Source organism: Enhydra lutris, unplaced genomic scaffold (assembly GCF_002288905.1).
Source record: "Enhydra lutris kenyoni isolate GAN:26980312 unplaced genomic scaffold, ASM228890v2 scaffoldscaffold56, whole genome shotgun sequence".
NCBI classification, from domain to species: domain Eukaryota; kingdom Metazoa; phylum Chordata; class Mammalia; order Carnivora; family Mustelidae; genus Enhydra; species Enhydra lutris.
This window is the reverse complement of record NW_019154140.1, coordinates 3,057,564-3,075,467: the sequence shown is the minus strand read 5'-3', so window position 1 is coordinate 3,075,467 and position 17,904 is coordinate 3,057,564. Positions and strand designations below refer to the sequence as shown.

At 38.6% G+C, this 17,904-nt stretch overlaps 1 protein-coding gene across 3 annotated transcripts in view; it reads right to left on the bottom strand.

Moving 5' to 3' along the window:
* LOC111157831 (transmembrane protein 117) overlaps nt 1-17,904 on the bottom strand; it is a 470,551-nt gene that overhangs the window by 382,057 nt on the left and 70,590 nt on the right. For all 3 annotated transcript variants that reach the window (XM_022519503.1, XM_022519505.1, XM_022519504.1), the window contains one exon: nt 4,428-4,560. In XM_022519503.1, coding sequence (XP_022375211.1) covers nt 4,428-4,560 — 133 coding nt within the window. The remainder of the gene's footprint in view (nt 1-4,427; nt 4,561-17,904) is intronic.

Below are 17,904 nucleotides of genomic sequence, written 5' to 3'. Positions count from 1 at the left end.
TGTGTGCTCCATAGAAGTTCTTACTAAAACTGATCAGAAACAAAACAGAAGAGAGAGACAATCCATTCCATTTTCATTACTCCCATCACCTAATTTGTACCTTTGTCTTTTTTCCAGGTTCTTAATATGAATACTAATACTTATTTTCAAAATTGCCTGAATCACTTTGTCTCATTTCTCAATTTCTGTCTCTGCAACACCTAACACATATAGATGTATTAATTAATATTTGTAACACTTCTCTGGAAAAAGCTGTGTATTAGGAAAAATAAAACTTTCTTTTTCATTAACCTTGGAAAACCTCAGATTCTTCATATTCTAAATAGCATGTACTCTTTGGAAACTTATTCCAGTTCACGAGGAAATTTTATGTTTGTCAGGTGTCTAATTTCCTCCATGCTAAATACAATATTTATCCTTGTAATACCAGAATAAGTCCATAAGCATATATAGATAGGTAAGTGTGCATATATGTGTTTATATATACTCTTATTTAAACTTGTTTAAGAACATAAAAGGAGGCCAAGCACATCATAAGTGCTTATTATAGAGCTCACTAGGTAGAATTCTTCAAAAAGTCCATTAACAATTAGGAAGGCATGCATTTCAACCCAAGTTTCAGAAATTCAAAAGAAGCAAGAGTCTCTTCAGAGAAAACCTGCCCGCGACCGGGCTGAGGCAATCCGCCTGAAAACATGCCCTCTGCTGCCATCAAGTGGCTCTTTTCAGAATCGTTTTACAAACATAATCAGAGCCAATACGCTTTGCTTTCCTACCATTTCATTCTTTATACATTACACATGTTATTCTTTGGGGAATTGAGATATTTGAGAAGGCCAGGAAAACCTTTCCTAAATTAGGGCTTTATACTATGAATGCTGTGAAAATTCCATGACCAAGAAGCTCTTCAGAAAGATGATACTTGCAGTAGAAACTCTTCCCAGCCCTATATGGGTAGCTCAGTGGGTTGAGGCCTCTGCCTTCAGCTCGGGTCATGATCCCAGGGTCCTGGGATCAAGCCCGACGTCGGGCTCTCTGCTCTCTGCTCGGCGAGGAGCCTGCTTCCTCCTCTCTCTCTGCATACCTCTCTGCCTACTTGTAATCTCTGTCTGTCAAATAAATAAAATCTTTAAAAAAAAAAAAAAAAAGAGATACCTCGCTGAATAGGAAGGAAATTTAAAAACAAAAACAAAAACAAAAAAACCTGGGGGTGGAGGGAGTTATTTAGAATATTTTTATTTTTTTTAAAGATTTTATTTATTTATTTGACAGAGAGAGAGATCACAAATAGGCAGAGAGGCAGGCAGAGAGAGAGGCGGGGGGGAAGCAGGCTCCCTGCTGAGCAGAGAGCCCGATGTGGGGCTCAATCCCAGGACCCTGAGACCATGACCTGAGCCGAAGGCAGAGGCTTAACCCCCTGAGTCAGCCAGGTGCCCCAGAATCATTTTTAACCAAGAATCCCATCACCATGGAAGAAAATGGCTGCATGTTTGTCACTCCAATGAGAACACCAGGAGCAGCCAACTTGACTCTTACCAAGTCAGTTCTGGCTAAAACTCTTGAGGTTCAGTCAGGCAAATCTAGGGGCTTTGTTCTCTATAAGGAGGGATCAAAGTACTCTAGCTGAACCTAAATTTACAACCAATCTAAAATTGGGGGGGAAAGGGGGAAAAAAGCAAATCATTCTAGGGAAGCCTCTTTGAAATCCTAAAAGAGCCACAAACCAGGACACATTGGAATCAGCGATGCCAATCGCTGTAAATTCGTTGTAAAGAACCCAGGATTCTGGGGTGCCTGGGTGGCTCAGTCGTTTAAGCGTCTGCCTTCAGCTCAGGTCATGATCCTAAGGTCCTGGGATCAAGCCCCGAGTTGGGCTCCCTGCTTAGCCTGAAGCCTTCTTCTCCCTCTCCTGCTCCCTCTGTTCGTGTTCCCTCTCTCACTGTGTCTCTGTCAAATAAATAAATAAAATCTTCAAAAAAAAAAAAAAAAGAATGCAGGATTCTCCTCCACCTCCACCACCAGCAATCCATAGTCACGACACTAGTCAATCATAATATCCACATGCCTATTCTAACCACAGCCTCTGGCTCCATCACTCACTCCCTGCCATACAAAGGAGAGGAAATGCTTCAGATAACATTAGGAAAACTTAGGTGTTTCCTAAGAACCCCAAAAGCACAGCTGTATTCATTTTCCCTAACACCTGGTTTTCCTCCAATTTACATTCCTACTTAAAGTACTCACTAGTTAATGGCACGTGTCATTAGAGCTGGTAATATATCTTTTATAAATGATAATGTAATTTTTTTATTAGTAGAACTAAACCACTTGTCCCTTGCTTTGCATTAAAAATTAAAAAGTGACCCCATTAAAATGTCCTCTCAGGAAAAGATCCTTCTGAACAAGGCTGAGGCATATTGGTGAAGAATTCGAGAGTTAGTAAGAACATGGAATACTGTGTTTAGTCTGAAAATAAAAAAGAATCACTTTCAATTTTAGTTAAGACAGACACACATAAATTCTCTGATTTCCTGCATATACCTCCTACTTCTTTCAATTTTCAAACACAGCTTGAAAGATTAAAAATACAAAGAAAGACTAATAGACTCACAGTGATTGAGTATCGGAATCAATCAGCAATCAACTCTATGCCAGCCTGAGAGCAGGAGGCATTACCAGAATTCACTACTTAATCGCTCAACTCCTTGTTTAATGTCTAAAGTAGAGACTGAATTATAATGTCACTCTACACAAGTGACAGACCATCTCTGGTCCTCAGTTTCCTGATCTGTAAAATGGAGGTAATAAAAATACCTATTGCTTGGGCTCACTGTGAGGTTTAACTGAGCACTGGTACTGAGTGCTTAAGAAGTGTTAGTTAGTCCTCTGTAAGACTGGTTTGATTATTAGCTATTGAGTGCTTTATAGTGTGCCAGGGATTACCTATTATTGCATTTAATTTATTACTTTTAAATCTGCTTCTTTCTCAGAATAAATACTTCCAGTTAGCAAAGACCTCAGTAATTCCATCCAACAACAAATAAAAAGAATAAAAAAAGAATGAGAGAGGAAGTCAACTTCCAAGCAGAAGCAATATTTCATATACTATTTTGATGTAATATTTTAAGCAAGTGCTTAAAAAATGTAAGTTTTTTATAGGTCCCTTGCCTTCTGGCCCCAGTGCTGAGTGCACAACGCCTCTCTGACAGACTTCCAGTTGTGTTGGGTAATTCCAAGAGGACCATTACCCATTCCATTACTACAGGCACTGTGCTAAGGCTGAGGCTTCTCCTGACTGGACTGGGTTAGGGTCTGTGACTCCACCATTTAAAAAGAGACCCAGTAAATGGCATTATTTGAAACGTAAGAAATAATCACAAATAAAGCATGTCAGTAACTTCTTAAAGCCCGAACATTTGATCTAAATATCATGTGCCTGAATTTATCCCTTTACTATTCATTTTCTTTAATGGTGGGGAAAAACAATAAAATGTTAATTGAGCTATCCCTCTCAGCAGTGAACAGTGCTGGCTAAAATCTATACACAACATTGAAACAATTGCGCTCCAGAACTGACTGACAATCTTGCCTCACCTACATTTAGAAGAAAACAATATTACCTAGCTTTCCAATCTATTGGGGAGAATAGATGGAAACATTCCTTAGAAACTATATCAGTACACAACAATATCTACAGTGGTTTATTCTTGCCAGAAATCTAATTCTTAGTGCTATAAGCTAAGCCATTCTCCTTGTAGTCTGTTCTTAAAACTTATCAAGAGCAAACCAAGAATTGGAGAAAGTTACTAAACAAAAAAAAAGAAAGAAAGAAAGAAAAGAAAAAATCCACAATCTCCTTGTTAGCACCTCTTCATGCCATGGTGATCTGATTAGTGATTTGATAAGTATAGATCACAACCCTGGATTTAATACAGGGTGGCCCACTTTTAAAACGACCCATTTATAACAAAGGTCTCTCTGTTGGAACTGTCAAGAGAGTTAAAAAAGAAAAAAATGCCACCAGTATCAAACACTTTTATTTAACCAGGCATTGCAGAGCAATGGAATTGCAAATCTAGAGACCTTCATCTTAGGCCAGCTTTACTAACTGTAAGACAAACAAGTCAGTAAGATCTTCTGATTTTCATACTCTCTGGGACTGTGCTGAAATTATCACCTGTCTCAAACGACCCCACAGAGAAGTCCTCAAGTAGAAGGAACACAAGATAAGTATCACACAGAACACTATAAGCTCCTTGGAGAAAAGACTCTCAATGTCTTAGGGAAGAAAAATGCACAGATCATTCTTTATTTACAGGAGAATATTTGTGAAGAGTAAGACTACTACAAACTAAAAAATTCTCTTTGAATTTTTACAAGTTTCAAACATAACACTCACCACAGTAGAAAGGGGAAAGATAACCTACCCCATGTTCCCATCCATTAGAAGAATCGTGTTGTATACGTGAGAAAATATGAAGAGAAACAGAATTGTGCTGAAGAACATTGTCATCCATGACCCATGATCCTCTCGAAACATTTTTAACCGGAGCAACTGACCTGCAATATAAGATATTATTAGAAATCAGTGTCCATCATGACTTACGATTTACACAGCTTTGCTTTCTTTTACAGAATCTCTCTTATCTCGCTATATTCTGAGCTCTTTGCCACAGAATTACCTTGTGGGTCAAACCACTCTATTAATGTCCTTTCTGGTCTTTTGTCAATAAATGATCATGAATGAAGTCCAAGACAGCCTCCGTATCATCCTGGAGCAAATAATACTAACATGAGAGTCTAGGATAGTCCAGAGATCATTTGTGATGCTGCGCTGAGGACAAGAGGAATTAGGACACGGCCCCCTGCTGCTTCCTGTCACTAAGGCGTCTTTGGTTTCCGGTATCCTGAAACTACTTCGGGCAAATGGTAAAGACATTGCATAAGTTCCACATAATTCCCTTTTGTTTCCATAAGCCCGCTCCCAGTAGGGACCAGAAAACAAAACCAAGGCAGACCCAATTGTTGAAGGTACATGAAAACTTAGAAGGAAAAATACAGTGTCTGTCAGAAGATCCGGACAACACAGCCTCACCCTCAGCTAACACACCCACACCTGCATACAGGTCTGTGCACAAGTGCGTGGGTTGAAGGGTTGAGGAGGGGGCAGCATGTACACATTACAGAGCTTGGTGTGGCTCCCAGCAAAAGGTTATTTCCACCCTGATGCCTACAATTCCACTTACATAGATAAATGCTAAGATAAGAAAGAACGTTAAAAGGCAAATATTTCAAGGAGGGAAAATGTGTATAGAGGAATACTAAAATAAACATTTCTAATATCAGAATTAATGCAGAAACATTTCTTGATTTACAGTAGAGAAGAGAAAGGAGAGCATTACTATCCTGAAAGGTGAGAAAGATGACAAATGGTGAGAGTAAGAAACAAATGAACATAGGTCACCCTGGCTTCTCCTAAGATCAACTTTGTCTAGTGGCTTATTTCCATTCCTGAGAAAGTTATCTAAGTAATGATAAGGGAATGATACACACACATAAACTACAGTTAAAATAAAGTAGGCCTGCAATCCTATAATAGAATTTCTCACTAGAGAAAATATTCCCTTTTTATTCATGATATGTCAAATTTATGAAAAAGACAACCATATTTCCATCTGGAAATTGTCTCTCTAGGGATAGACAGTAGCTCTCACGTACGTTACTGAGGATAGAGAGAAATCTTTTAAGATTTAATTACTAAGTTTTTCTTGTACCTCACTTTTATTAAAATAGCACTTTAGGGGGCATCTGGGTGGCTCAGTGGATTAAAGCCTCTGCCTTCAGCTCAGGTCATGATCCCAGGGTCCTGGGATCAAGCCCCGCATCTGGCTATCTGCTCAGCAGGGAGCCTGCTTCCCTTCCTCTCTCTGCCTGCCTCTCTGCCTACTGTGCTCTCTGTCTGTCAAATAAATAAATAAAATCTTAAAAAAAAATAGCACTTGAGGTTTCATTTGGAAACCAGAAACATTACCCTAGCCAAAATTTTAAATAGAATGAAAGAAAAGGAGATTTGGTTACATCACCTGGTTTCTTGGCCTGTGCAAGAGAAGCAAAGGGCAAATCTGAAAGTCAGGGGGAGTGTTAATTTTAACTCGAAGAAGAACGTGGAAAGCTCTCCTGTTGAAGCAAACAATACTAGCAGAGCAAATTACAACTTTACAGAACTTGCTGATTAACTGAATTAACAGTTATGGGAAACCAGAGATCTGCAAGTCTCCACACTGTACATTGTCAAGAATGTGATAAACAGATATTAAGCACAGGATACCTGAGAGTAAAAAAACTCATGCCATAAATCTCATACTGTAACGAATATTATTCATTGTTGAGCAAAATATTGGATGTGTTCCGATGACATGTGAACCATGGTTCTAGGTATTCTAGAGATACAGCTGAGAGCAAGGCCGGAAGGTGTTTGAAGTCCATCATTGTTTGGGTGATTGATGAAAAGGTGATCTTATTTTAGACTCGGGGGCTGTCTTTGTTCAACGTTCCCTTAGCTGCACGTCTTTTCAGCTTCAAACTAAGATTTATTTAATTCAGCAGTTTAGACTGAAGAACAGCAAAGATCAGCAATTAGAGTTCCTTGGATATTTAAATGTGAATTTCCTTCTCAACATATGCATATGTCAAAAAATTACTAATGGATGTACTTTAAAAGTCAAACCATAATGCTAGCGATTGAGGAGTGCTTTGCAAATAAAACATAGTAGATTAACTGTGCACTGGCTGAAATAACACAAAGTTAGTAAAAAGGGAAACATGACAATACCATTTATGCTGTCATTGCTAAGCTCATTGTCTGGCACTAATTTCAGTCATTAGAGTCATTAGAACAAATGGCAGGTTAACATGGCCTGAAAATCACTTGCAACGCACAATAAAAGTGCTACCATATATGAAGGACGGAACTGGTGTGGCTCCAGTGTTCAGTCAAATCACATTATGAAAATTCCCCATAACTTCCTTCAAGGTTAACTCACTGAGTGTCCATCCTATTGCTTGAAACACGTAGACATAGATTGCCATCAGTTGGCTGCTGGCATAAGTGACTTCTCTTGCAAGCTAATCAAATCAGGAACCTCGGCGTTACCTGAAGATGTCACACAAAAATGGGCTGTCTCTGCCCTGTAGTATGACTGTATATTTGGTCTGCCTAGGACAACAGTGGCTTATGACTGTTGTCCTGACATAATTATTAATAATGTCCCCTCCCTTCCTTAGTATTCTGGTTTGGGTAATAAATTACATGCCACCTTTTCCGTAGATCACAGAATTCAGAATTTATTTTAAGATTTTATTTATTTATTTGACAGAGAGAGAAATCACAAGTAGGCAGAGAGGCAGGCAGAGGGAGAGGAAGGGAAGCAGGCTCCCTGCTGGGCAGAGCCCGATGCGGGCCTCGATCCCAGGACCCTGAGATCATGACCTGAGCCGAAGGCAGAGGCTTAACCCACTGAGCCACCAAGGTGCCCCACAGAATTCAGAATTTTTATCACACTTTCCCTTAGAGGAGTTTCAGTAAATAAGGGAAGACAGTCCTTATAGGTCAACAAGAGAAAAAGGGCGTTGCTGAGAAGGTGCATACATTCCTGACAAGGTCAGAAGTGACTTTTATTTTAATCATAGATATGTTTGTGAATATAAGTGTATATTTATGTTAGTAAAATTTATCTTGGATTGTAGGGATGATCACATTTGATAAGGTCAAGGTAATTGGAAAATGAATCTTAGAATAGGCAGAAGCAGTAAGATAGTACACAAGCCTGTAGAGGTGTCAGAAGACACAGGGATTGGCTGTTACAAATGCTGGTTAAAGTCAAGTGATATGCCCGAAAATCTCGGAATCTTTCCTAGAAATACAGTGGCTTTAAGGCCAATAACATGTTATAAAATTCTAACAAGATTAATGATCTAAAAACATATTTAAAAATATATAATGACCACACATATGTAGTGGAAAATTAAAAAAAAAAAGGCAAGTGTAATAGGGAGAATTATGGGGAAACTGTTTGGTTTCTTGGGGGATTTTTGCCACATGTTCTCATTGGCAAAATAAAAAGGAATATTTCCTTTCTACCTCGCAACCAGACTTTTGTCCTATGTTCTGGGTACCTTTTGCTCAGGTGTGGTTCTCATGAGGAGGCCTAAAATAAGGAAATAAACAATCCCAGAGGAAAAGAAATAGAAGTGTCTGTGCTTTCACACAAGAGATAAGGGTAGACCTACTCCTGGGAATTTGTTAAAGAAAGGGGTTCATTAGAGCGAGGACTTCTAGAATCAGAGAGAATACCAGATTTAGGCCTCCAAGGTGGCAGAACCTCATTTGGATTTAATTTCATGGATGCTGGTGAAAGCCAGCATCAAGAGTCATGGCATTCCAAGTCCGGTAAGGAGACTGAGCACTAGCTAACCTTAACCCTAACCCTAACCCTAAGGGCATAAGACCAGTGGGGTGATCACCAACTTCCATTAGGAACACAACAACCTGAGCAGGACACAGCCAACTGTTGGAGGAGGTCACCGAGAGAATATGATCCCCAAGTGACCCTCAAGCCAGACCTAAGCATTCAGAGGTTCCTGGTCCTTTCCCCTGTCGTTGGAATGCACGTTCTCCCCACCATTCCCATGGTGGGAGCTGTTTTTAATGACACAGTCTTGAGAGAGCAATGAGTTGTTGAAACTGTCCAGATGGGGGGGGCGGGCACCTGGGTGACTCAGTCATTAAGTGTCTGCCTTTGGCTCAGGTCATGATCCTGGGGTCCTGGGATCAAACCCACATCTGTTCCTGCTCAGGGGAACCCACTATTCTCCCACTATTCTCCCTCTCTCGCAGTATCTCTCTCTGTCAAATAAATAAATATAAATCTTAAAAAAAAGAAAACAAGAAAAGAAAAGAGAAGAGAAAAGAAAAGAAAAGGAAACTGTGTAGATGGTTTAAGTGACTGAACTCAGTTGAGGCCTCTATATGAATTTTTAAGACTGTGGTGGGCAAGTATAGAGATTTACTTGCCTTGTGACTACTGAAGGCATGCCTTGTGTGCGTTCTCTTGCTTTTTAAAACTGCCACCTCCCAACTGGAAGGTGCCTGACTCCTTCTTCGGTCTCTCTTTGCCCTCCATGCATTGGGGCCGGTGTCAGATTTTATTTGAGAAATTCCCAAGTTTGCAAACCAGCACCATCTTAACCGGTACCATAGTGCCAAAGACTGGGCCAAAGACTATCACCCAGGCAGCATTAGAAGAAGCAGATTAACAGGTAAATACAGACTGAGGGATTTGTTTCCAGGACCCCTGTAGCCTTGGGACTATTTTAAACTTCACTGATTAAAAAAAAAAAAAGGTAAGGTGATAAATTACTGGTATTGTACTCTCTGCTCACCTTGGTAAGAGGAATCAGAGCAAGATTTATATAATATAGAGGAAAAACTGTGGCATTACCACATAAGACCCTGACCAGGAAATATAAAAGGACAAATGAAGGTGGCACTTTCCTCAAGAGGACTTTAAACTGAAATTAATACCACTATCCATTAAAGCTCCTGCTCCAAAATCTCCTATATATGATGTGGCCAGCCATATGTACAATGTGTATTTGCATGCACATAATGGATACAAATGTAAGACAAATATGTAATCTACAGCTCATTAAAATTTTTAATTTGTTGAGGTCAAAAGTGGTCAAAGTTAGAATGCCATTAAGAAGGTTCTTTGTTGCAAATAACAGAGAGGGGAGGAAGGAAGGAATAAACAGACGAATGGATGGAAGGAGGGGAGGGAGGGAAGGAGGGGGGAGGAGGGATGGAAGGGGGGAGGAGGGAAAAGGGAAAGGAAGAGAAGAGAAAAGAAAAAAACTAAAAACCAGCTTAAATTATAAGGAGTCTTTATTGCCGTCTCATATTTTCTAATGAACATGTTTGCTCCTTAAAAAAAAAAAACTCCTCCTAAACATATATGTTCAGAAGATAATGTAGATTTACTTTAACTAAAGAAACAATGACTTCAAGCAAGGCTTGATCCAGCACTCAAACAATATAACCAAGGTTGGATTTATCTCCATTTCCCAGCTTGATTTCTTCAAGGTGGGGTACCATCATAGCCAGCTCCTCCAACATGTTCAGACATACCTTCTGTAGTCCCAAGATGACTATAGCAATCCTGAGTAATATGTCTTCATTTTTGTCCGGGGAGGAAAACATAATGCTTCCGCCCCACTAGTTCTAAGGAAAGTTATATGATTCACCCTCATTGAGCTTGTTTGGGTTCTGAACCAATCACCATTGGCACAGTTAGGACAAGCACTGATTAGCAAAGTCTATGTCATATGCTAATTGTTAGAGTCAGGTTAAGTTAATTACCTAGTACTACATTGATCCACAAATGTAAATCAAGTACGGCAAATATTGTTGAAAATGGCAGAACCATAGATGGAAGATCCCTGGTCCTTGAGTCACTGCTTAGAACAAAGGTACCTGCCATGTTTCGGCTTTGTATGAGTGAGAAATTCAATTAAGATGCACTCATTATATATTCTGGAGATTTTTATTACTGAAGCTAAGATTACCTTATCAGATATAAGATGACCAATGGATCAAAGGCCCAGAAGGAAAAAAAGGGAGGGTCCAGATGGAATCTTTATTTCCTAATCTTTCTTTATATCCTTAGTACTCAGCAGACTATATCGTAAAATATCTGCATTAAATTAAATTCTGATGGACAGATTCTAGAAGGAAAATTAAGACCTGCCCATAAGAAAGGGCACACATTTTCCAAAAGGAAAATTCTGCAGGTAAAATACAGGGGAAAATATAGCTTGTTGGCAAGCTCACACAGCTCACACAGCTCAACCTCAGAACACCTAACACCCAGGACTTTGTATAATTTATTGTCTACTTGCGTGTGCCACATTCATCCATAACTGCAACACAGTGAGGACCATATTTGTCTTCTTCCCTACTGGTATCACCATGGCACTGGCACACACATGTCTTAGATAAATATTTGTCCAATTGCTAAACAATGAAGGGACACAATACCATATAGAGCAACAGTGTACAAATGAACACAACAAAAAAAACATGCTACCGTATGGCCAAAATCCTGTATCTCTGCAGATCCAGCAATCATACCCACCCTCTGTGCCACATGGAACCCACCAGTTCTTTGACCTTCACCTCCACCACATTTTCTCGCCATCTACTAGCCACCTCCTGAAAGCTCTACTTCTTTCTATTTTGCATGAAAGTTCTCTTTCCCTATCTGTTTCCTCAACACCCTCATTTCCTGTGCACCCCATATTTGTCTTATGCTTGCCTTGCAAAACCCCAACTTTGATTCAACACTATAGTTTGCTTTCTCTGATTTCAGTAAACTGTGAAAAAAAAGTTGCAAGAGTAGATTACTAAACCACTACATAATCACGATGCCAACTTCAGCAGCTACTGCGGTACTGCACATTAATAGTTTCCCGTGTACTTGTCGATCTCTTCCCTATTCTCCCCAGCATGCATTTCAAATTTTACCTCATAGCTCCTACTAAGCCTCTTTCACTCTCAGAATATGACCTTGGACCAACTACAAGGAAATATTGCTGCCACCAAACATGATTTCCTTCAACTTCTGGCCACTCACATGCATCTGCTTATCTATCCCCACTTCCTTCCCTTGTTTCTCAGAGGATGCAATGCTCATCCCACAAAAGGACCCACCTGTGTCTTCTTAAAACCATACCCTCCCCACTTTGGGGGTCTTGGTCCATCAGCCTTCCTTTCTCTCCTTTGTATTTCGAATCTCTCTCTCTCCTGGTTCTCTTCCCTCTTCCTCTAAAGCCTCTTAAGCCCATCCTAAAAGCAGTGCTTTCTTGACCCCATGTTCTTGAACTGTCATCCATTCTTCCTCCCTTGTATTCCAGATTTTGAGAAAAAGTAATACACATCGTGCCCACTCCCTGAGATCTCACTTGCAATGCAAAGATTCTACTGAAATTGTTCTGGCAAGTGTTAAAGTGTTAAATTGTTTCCCACATTGCCAAATCCAATAGAAATATATTGCCCGTTAACTTACAGGACGTCTTGTTTGTATCTGACAGAGCACTTGTTCATGCTTGTCCGTTTTGACACTAACTTCCTTGGCTTCTTGAATACCAAATATTCCTTGTTCTTTTCCTACTTTCCTGATTATTCTCAGTCACCTTTTTGGGCATCTCTTCCTCTACTTGTCCCATAAATGATGATGTTCCCCATGGTCCATCCTCAGTTTTCACCTTTCTTGTATCACTACATGATCTCATCCACTGTTGTGGGTTTAATATCCAATATCTCCAGCATAAACTGTTCCTCTGAAGCTTCAGATGGAGTCACCTGCTCACTCTCCTCCAGAATGTTCTACTGCCAATTCAAACTCCGTATACAAACATGTTTTCCAAATCTCCACCCCTACCTCCAATCTGACCTTTTCTATGCCTAAATCCAATCCTACTTCTGAGTTTACCATCTTATTATTTTCAATGTAACTTAAGATAAATTCCATTCTTGATCTTTTTTCCTGCACACCTGCCATCTTGATCAACAGTCACCTTATTTTATGATTTATAACATACTCTTCTCTAGTAATTTGGGTTCTCATGGCATCTCTTTGGGAATATTACAACAACATAACTGGTCTTCCTCATTCCAACCTTTTCCATTCCCAATCCAACCTCCATACAGCTAACAGATCTAACTGAAATGCAACTGTGGTCACATTGCTCCTTCACTTAAAATCAATCATCATCGTTCCCCTATTGTAATTCAAGCTCCTTAACATGGACGTTGCTTTATTTGACCCAAGTTTTCCTCTCCTTTCTCACCACCACCTACTCTCCACTCTAGTTCCATCAACACTGAACAGATTTCAGCTTCTTATGCTCATGCTGAACCTCTGCCTGGGATACTCTACTTTCTCCATCTGTTGGCTAACTCCTCCATTTCCTATGGGCCTTAACATGCAGGTCAGAGATGATCTCTTCTAAGTAGTAATTTTCATTAAAGTCATAGCCAGAAAGAATTTATAGGAAGTACTCTTTCAAGAAGTAATAAGCTCCCTCCAGTGCAGACAAGAAAGAATGACCACTAACCAGGTAGAGTTTAAAGGGTTGGATTACATGACTTTTAAGATCCTGTCCAACTCTAGGGTTGTAGGTTTTGTTTAGTCAGTGAGAGATTACTGTAGCCTGCTACCTCAAAATACTTTAAATTAAAAAGGGAAATCCATACCTACTGAAAGAAAAAGAGGAAATGTTCCTCCTTATGTTTTCTCTGTCATTGCATGCCTCTCTAATGTATAAAATGAAGCTAAAGTAACACGCTGATAAGATTCCTTAAAGGCCAAGTTAATATTTAACTCTTTTTATGAGAACACTTGACAATGATGTAAATCCTATTTCTTATGTCTAGAATAAGACAATAAAGGATAAAAGGAAACTGGATTAGAGCATTTCAATATTAACTGAACTTCACTTCCAATCAGACTAAAATAAGTATATTAAGTATTCATGGGTGATTTGTGTTAATTTCTAGTTTATAGGAACATGACATGATATGAATTTTTTTTTTACAATTTGCTAATTAAAAAATGGCAACAGAATAAAAATAACTAAAATAAAACAATCCACGGATGGTACATCAAGAAAGAAAATTACCTAACAAAACACACCAGAATATCATTAGGGAGAAAGGATGTTCTAGTTAGACAAATGTAGCATTATAAAAAGAACAAGATCATAAAACTTTTGTACCCTAAGGATGCCATTCTACTAATATTCAGATCAAGTCTTGTTATTCAGTGTACAAAGAGAATTTAAAAAACGTTGAATAGATGGTTTTTCTTCACATTAAGAGTAGGAGCTTACAGGGGCGCCTGGGTGGCTCAGTGGGTTAAGCCGCTGCCTTCGGCTCAGGTCGTGATCCCAGGGTCCTGGGATCGAGTCCCGCATCGGGCTCGCTGCTCGGCGGGAAGCCTGCTTCCCTTCCTCTCTCTCTGCCTGCCTCTCTGCCTACTTGTGATCTCTCTCTGTCAAATAAATTTAAAAAAAAAAAAAAAAAGAGTAGGAGCTTACACATAAAATGTTTGTTATCACTGAATTTGAAAGAACCAAATATTGAGAATTGAAATATAATCCCATATAATACTACAAATATGTATTACAATATGTAATTCAAAAGAGGTTCTAAAAAAAATAATAAAAAATAAAACTCATGGTTAGATGCTCAGCATAAATGATAGTGTTTTCAGCCCTAGAGTGTAATGTCAACTTCAGAAGTTTATGTATTACAAACTTTTAGTAAAATATATATCTACTAAATAAACACATGTTGACATAAATAATTCTCCATTGAAAATAAAAATAATAAACTTTCCATTTTATTGAGAGAGTTGAAATATTTTACTGTAATAACATGGATTTTCCTTTAGAATATTCTTAGGATTAACGGACCTAAATTGCTTGTTATTGCTCAAGATGAAAAAGTATGATCCCAAAAAGAAATTAAAGTATTCATTTATTATTATCTACGACTTTTCCTATTAAGGAAAAAATAGCCAATAATATATATACATGTTGAATATTATAAAATTCTGTAATTTCAATGAAGTCAATTTGTTTTATATCTTCCAGACTTGTACGGGTGAAATCACCCTAAATAGCATTTTTAAGATCCAAACCCATCAAAAAAGAAAAAATTTATAAAATACATTCTGAAATCTTAGAGGGTGTAGTTATTATCACAATTTGTACTTCAAAATGGGCAATGGGATAGAAAATGTAGCTCCCTATTCTTAAAAATATTAACATAATCACTATTAATAAGTTTTTGTCATCATTATATTGATAGCAGTTTTGAAAACCAATAATGGATTTCTAAAATAAGTTTTCATTTAATTTCAGGCATTCTATTAATCCATGTAAAAAGGAAACACTGAATTGGCAAGACTAATCTCCTATTGGCTGATCCATGGTTTGAAGCAATTGTAATCAATCACAAGGTGACTGTCCACAGGACTTGGACACTAGCTCCTGATCAGATATGGAGTAGAGGGGCAAGAGAGTCTGGTCCTCCCACAACCATAAATGCTAGGAAAGCAAAACCAGGCCAGAGGTGAAAATTTTGATATTTCTATTATCTGCATTCATGTATCCAGGTCTCTTTGACTCTTCCTTTCTATTTTGAACTTGGTTTTCATTCATAGTTTCCCATAAGTCCTCTGACTCTTTCAGACTGGTGTCTTGTACTTGCAAACTTGCTATTTTCTCTTCCCATTCCATTTTTAAACTTACTAAAGAAAGAGATTAAAAATTCATAACAGGTTTCCACTTCCATATGTAAGACACGTGGAAATCACCACTTCATCCTAACAAGTACAAAGCTGAAGAGATTTTAAAATGAACAACTCTCCTAGGACCTATAAGAGAGATGAGGACACAGGGCAGACTCTGTCTCTCCAGACTGGAGAGACAGACAGGCAAATAGAAGGAGCTTACCAGAGCAGAAACTCGCAAGTGAAAACTGCCTTAGGAATCAGTGCTGGGGTAGGAAAACTTGAACTGTAATAAACAAATTGCTAGAGGCTCAGTGTGGAAGCTAAAAACTTCCAGGAAGACACAGTCATAGAGGCCTTATGCTTTTGTAATTTTTACCTCTAGAAGCTCAAACAAGATCCTATAGTAAACACTGGAGAAACCTGCTGAGGTTCTCCCTCAAGGCTTCTGACCTGGATGAAAGGTCAGCCTACTCTAGCCATCCTCTCCCAATTAAAGTGGCAGAGAGGTGATTAAGAAGTACTTCTGAAGTTCATAATCCAGAAGTATAGTTTCACTAAAAGGACTATCGGACACGTCTTCTCCACCCCCTACTTCCTCACCACCACATTGCTAAAGCATTCCCCTTACCTTGTACATCACGTTTGGTTGCCAAAAAATACAAAGAATATTAAAAGGAAAACAAAAAACACCATTTGAAGAGGCAAAGCAAGCACTGGAAACTGACATAGCAATGATGTTAGAATTATCACACCAGGAATTTAAAACAATGATTAATAAGCCAAGAGCTCTAATGGATAAAGTAGATAGCATGCAAGAACAGGTAGGAAATGTAAGCAGAGAGGTGGATTTCCTAAGAAAGAAGCAAAAAGAAATGTGGGAGACAAACACTGTAACAGAAATTAAGAATGCTTTTGATGGGCTTACTAATAGGCTAAACGTGATGAAGAAAGAATCCCTGAACTTAAAGACATCTCAACAGAAATCTCTAAAAGTGAAAACTAAAGAGAAAAAAGACCAAACAAGGTAGAAGAGAATATACAAAGACTGTGGGACAACTAGAAAAGATATAACATATGTGTAACAGGAAGACTAGAAGAAGAAAAAGAAAAAGGAACAGGAGAAATATTTGAAAAATAGTGACAGAGAATTTCCCTAAATTAATGTTCAATGTCAAATAACAGATCTGAGAAGCTCAAGAAACACCAAGCAGGTTAAAGGCAGAACAAAACAAAACTCTGCATTTAGGTATATCATTTTCAAACTACAGAAAATCAAAGACAAAGAAAAAAACCTGGAAAAACCAGAGGGAAAACCTTCCATTTTGAGAAACAGTGAGTGATAAGAACTACATCCAACTTCTCAGAAACAATGGAAGCAAAAAGACAGTGGAGGGAAAGATTTTAAATGTTGAGAGAAAAAATTCACTAACGTAGAATTCTGTACCTTGTGAAATTATCCATTAAAAGTGAAGAAGAAATAAAGACTTTCTCAAACAAATAAAAACTAGTGGATTTGTTGTCAGTAGTCCAGCCTTGCAAGAAATGTTAAAAGAAGGGGTGCCTGGGTAGTAGCTCAGTCAGGTAAGCATCCAGCTCTTGATTTCCACTCAGGCCATTTGTCAGGGTCATAAGATCCAGCCCCACATCAGGCTCTGCCCTCAGCAGTGAGTCTGTTTGAGATTCTCTCTCCCCACTCCTTCTGCCCCTCCCCCTGCTCGTGTGCTCTCTCTCTAACATAAATAAATAAATCTTTTTTTTTAAAGGAAAAAAGACATGTTAAAAGAAGTTCTTTGGAGAAGAGGAAAAGCTATAGGTCAGAAACTCAGAACTACACAAGAAAGGGTGAGTATCAAAGACAGAAGAAGTGAAGTTAAAATAAAAGCTTTTTGTTCTCTTACTTTTAATTGATCTAACAGATAAGTCTGTTCAAAATAATAATAGCAACAGTGTATTCAAGTATGTATACATCTCAAGAAGTATATATATATATGCTTCTGTATGTATATATGTATATATACATGACATGAATGACAGCAATGACAGAGGGACAGAAGAAACAATTAGGATTATTTTGTTATTACAAAGTATACTACCTAAAAAGTAGTATAGTGTTATTTGAAAGTGGATTGAATTAGTCGTAAATATATACTACAAACTCTAGGGCAATGACTAAATATATTTTTAAATGCTAGCTGATATACTAAAGAAATAGAGAAAATGGAATCATATAAAATAGTGCCCGGTTAGGCAGCATCAGAGAAGCCTAGCGTAGGGCTAATGTAGCCCCACTACCCAGCTTCTGAGTATTCTATCTGAGGCACCAGAAAGGGCAAGGTTTTACTTCTCTGCTTGGTAAACACACAGACTATCCCAGGGCCTCTGTGAACATCAGTGCCTTTTCCCCATTCTCCTTTTTGCATAGTTTTTCCCTCACTATCGTGGTTCCCTTATATGCATGTGCTGATCATACCTCACTTGAAGACTGAAGGCGTATCTGCTGGTCTCTGGAATTACTTCTCTGTGCTCTGCTCTCCTCTCTAGTACCTGC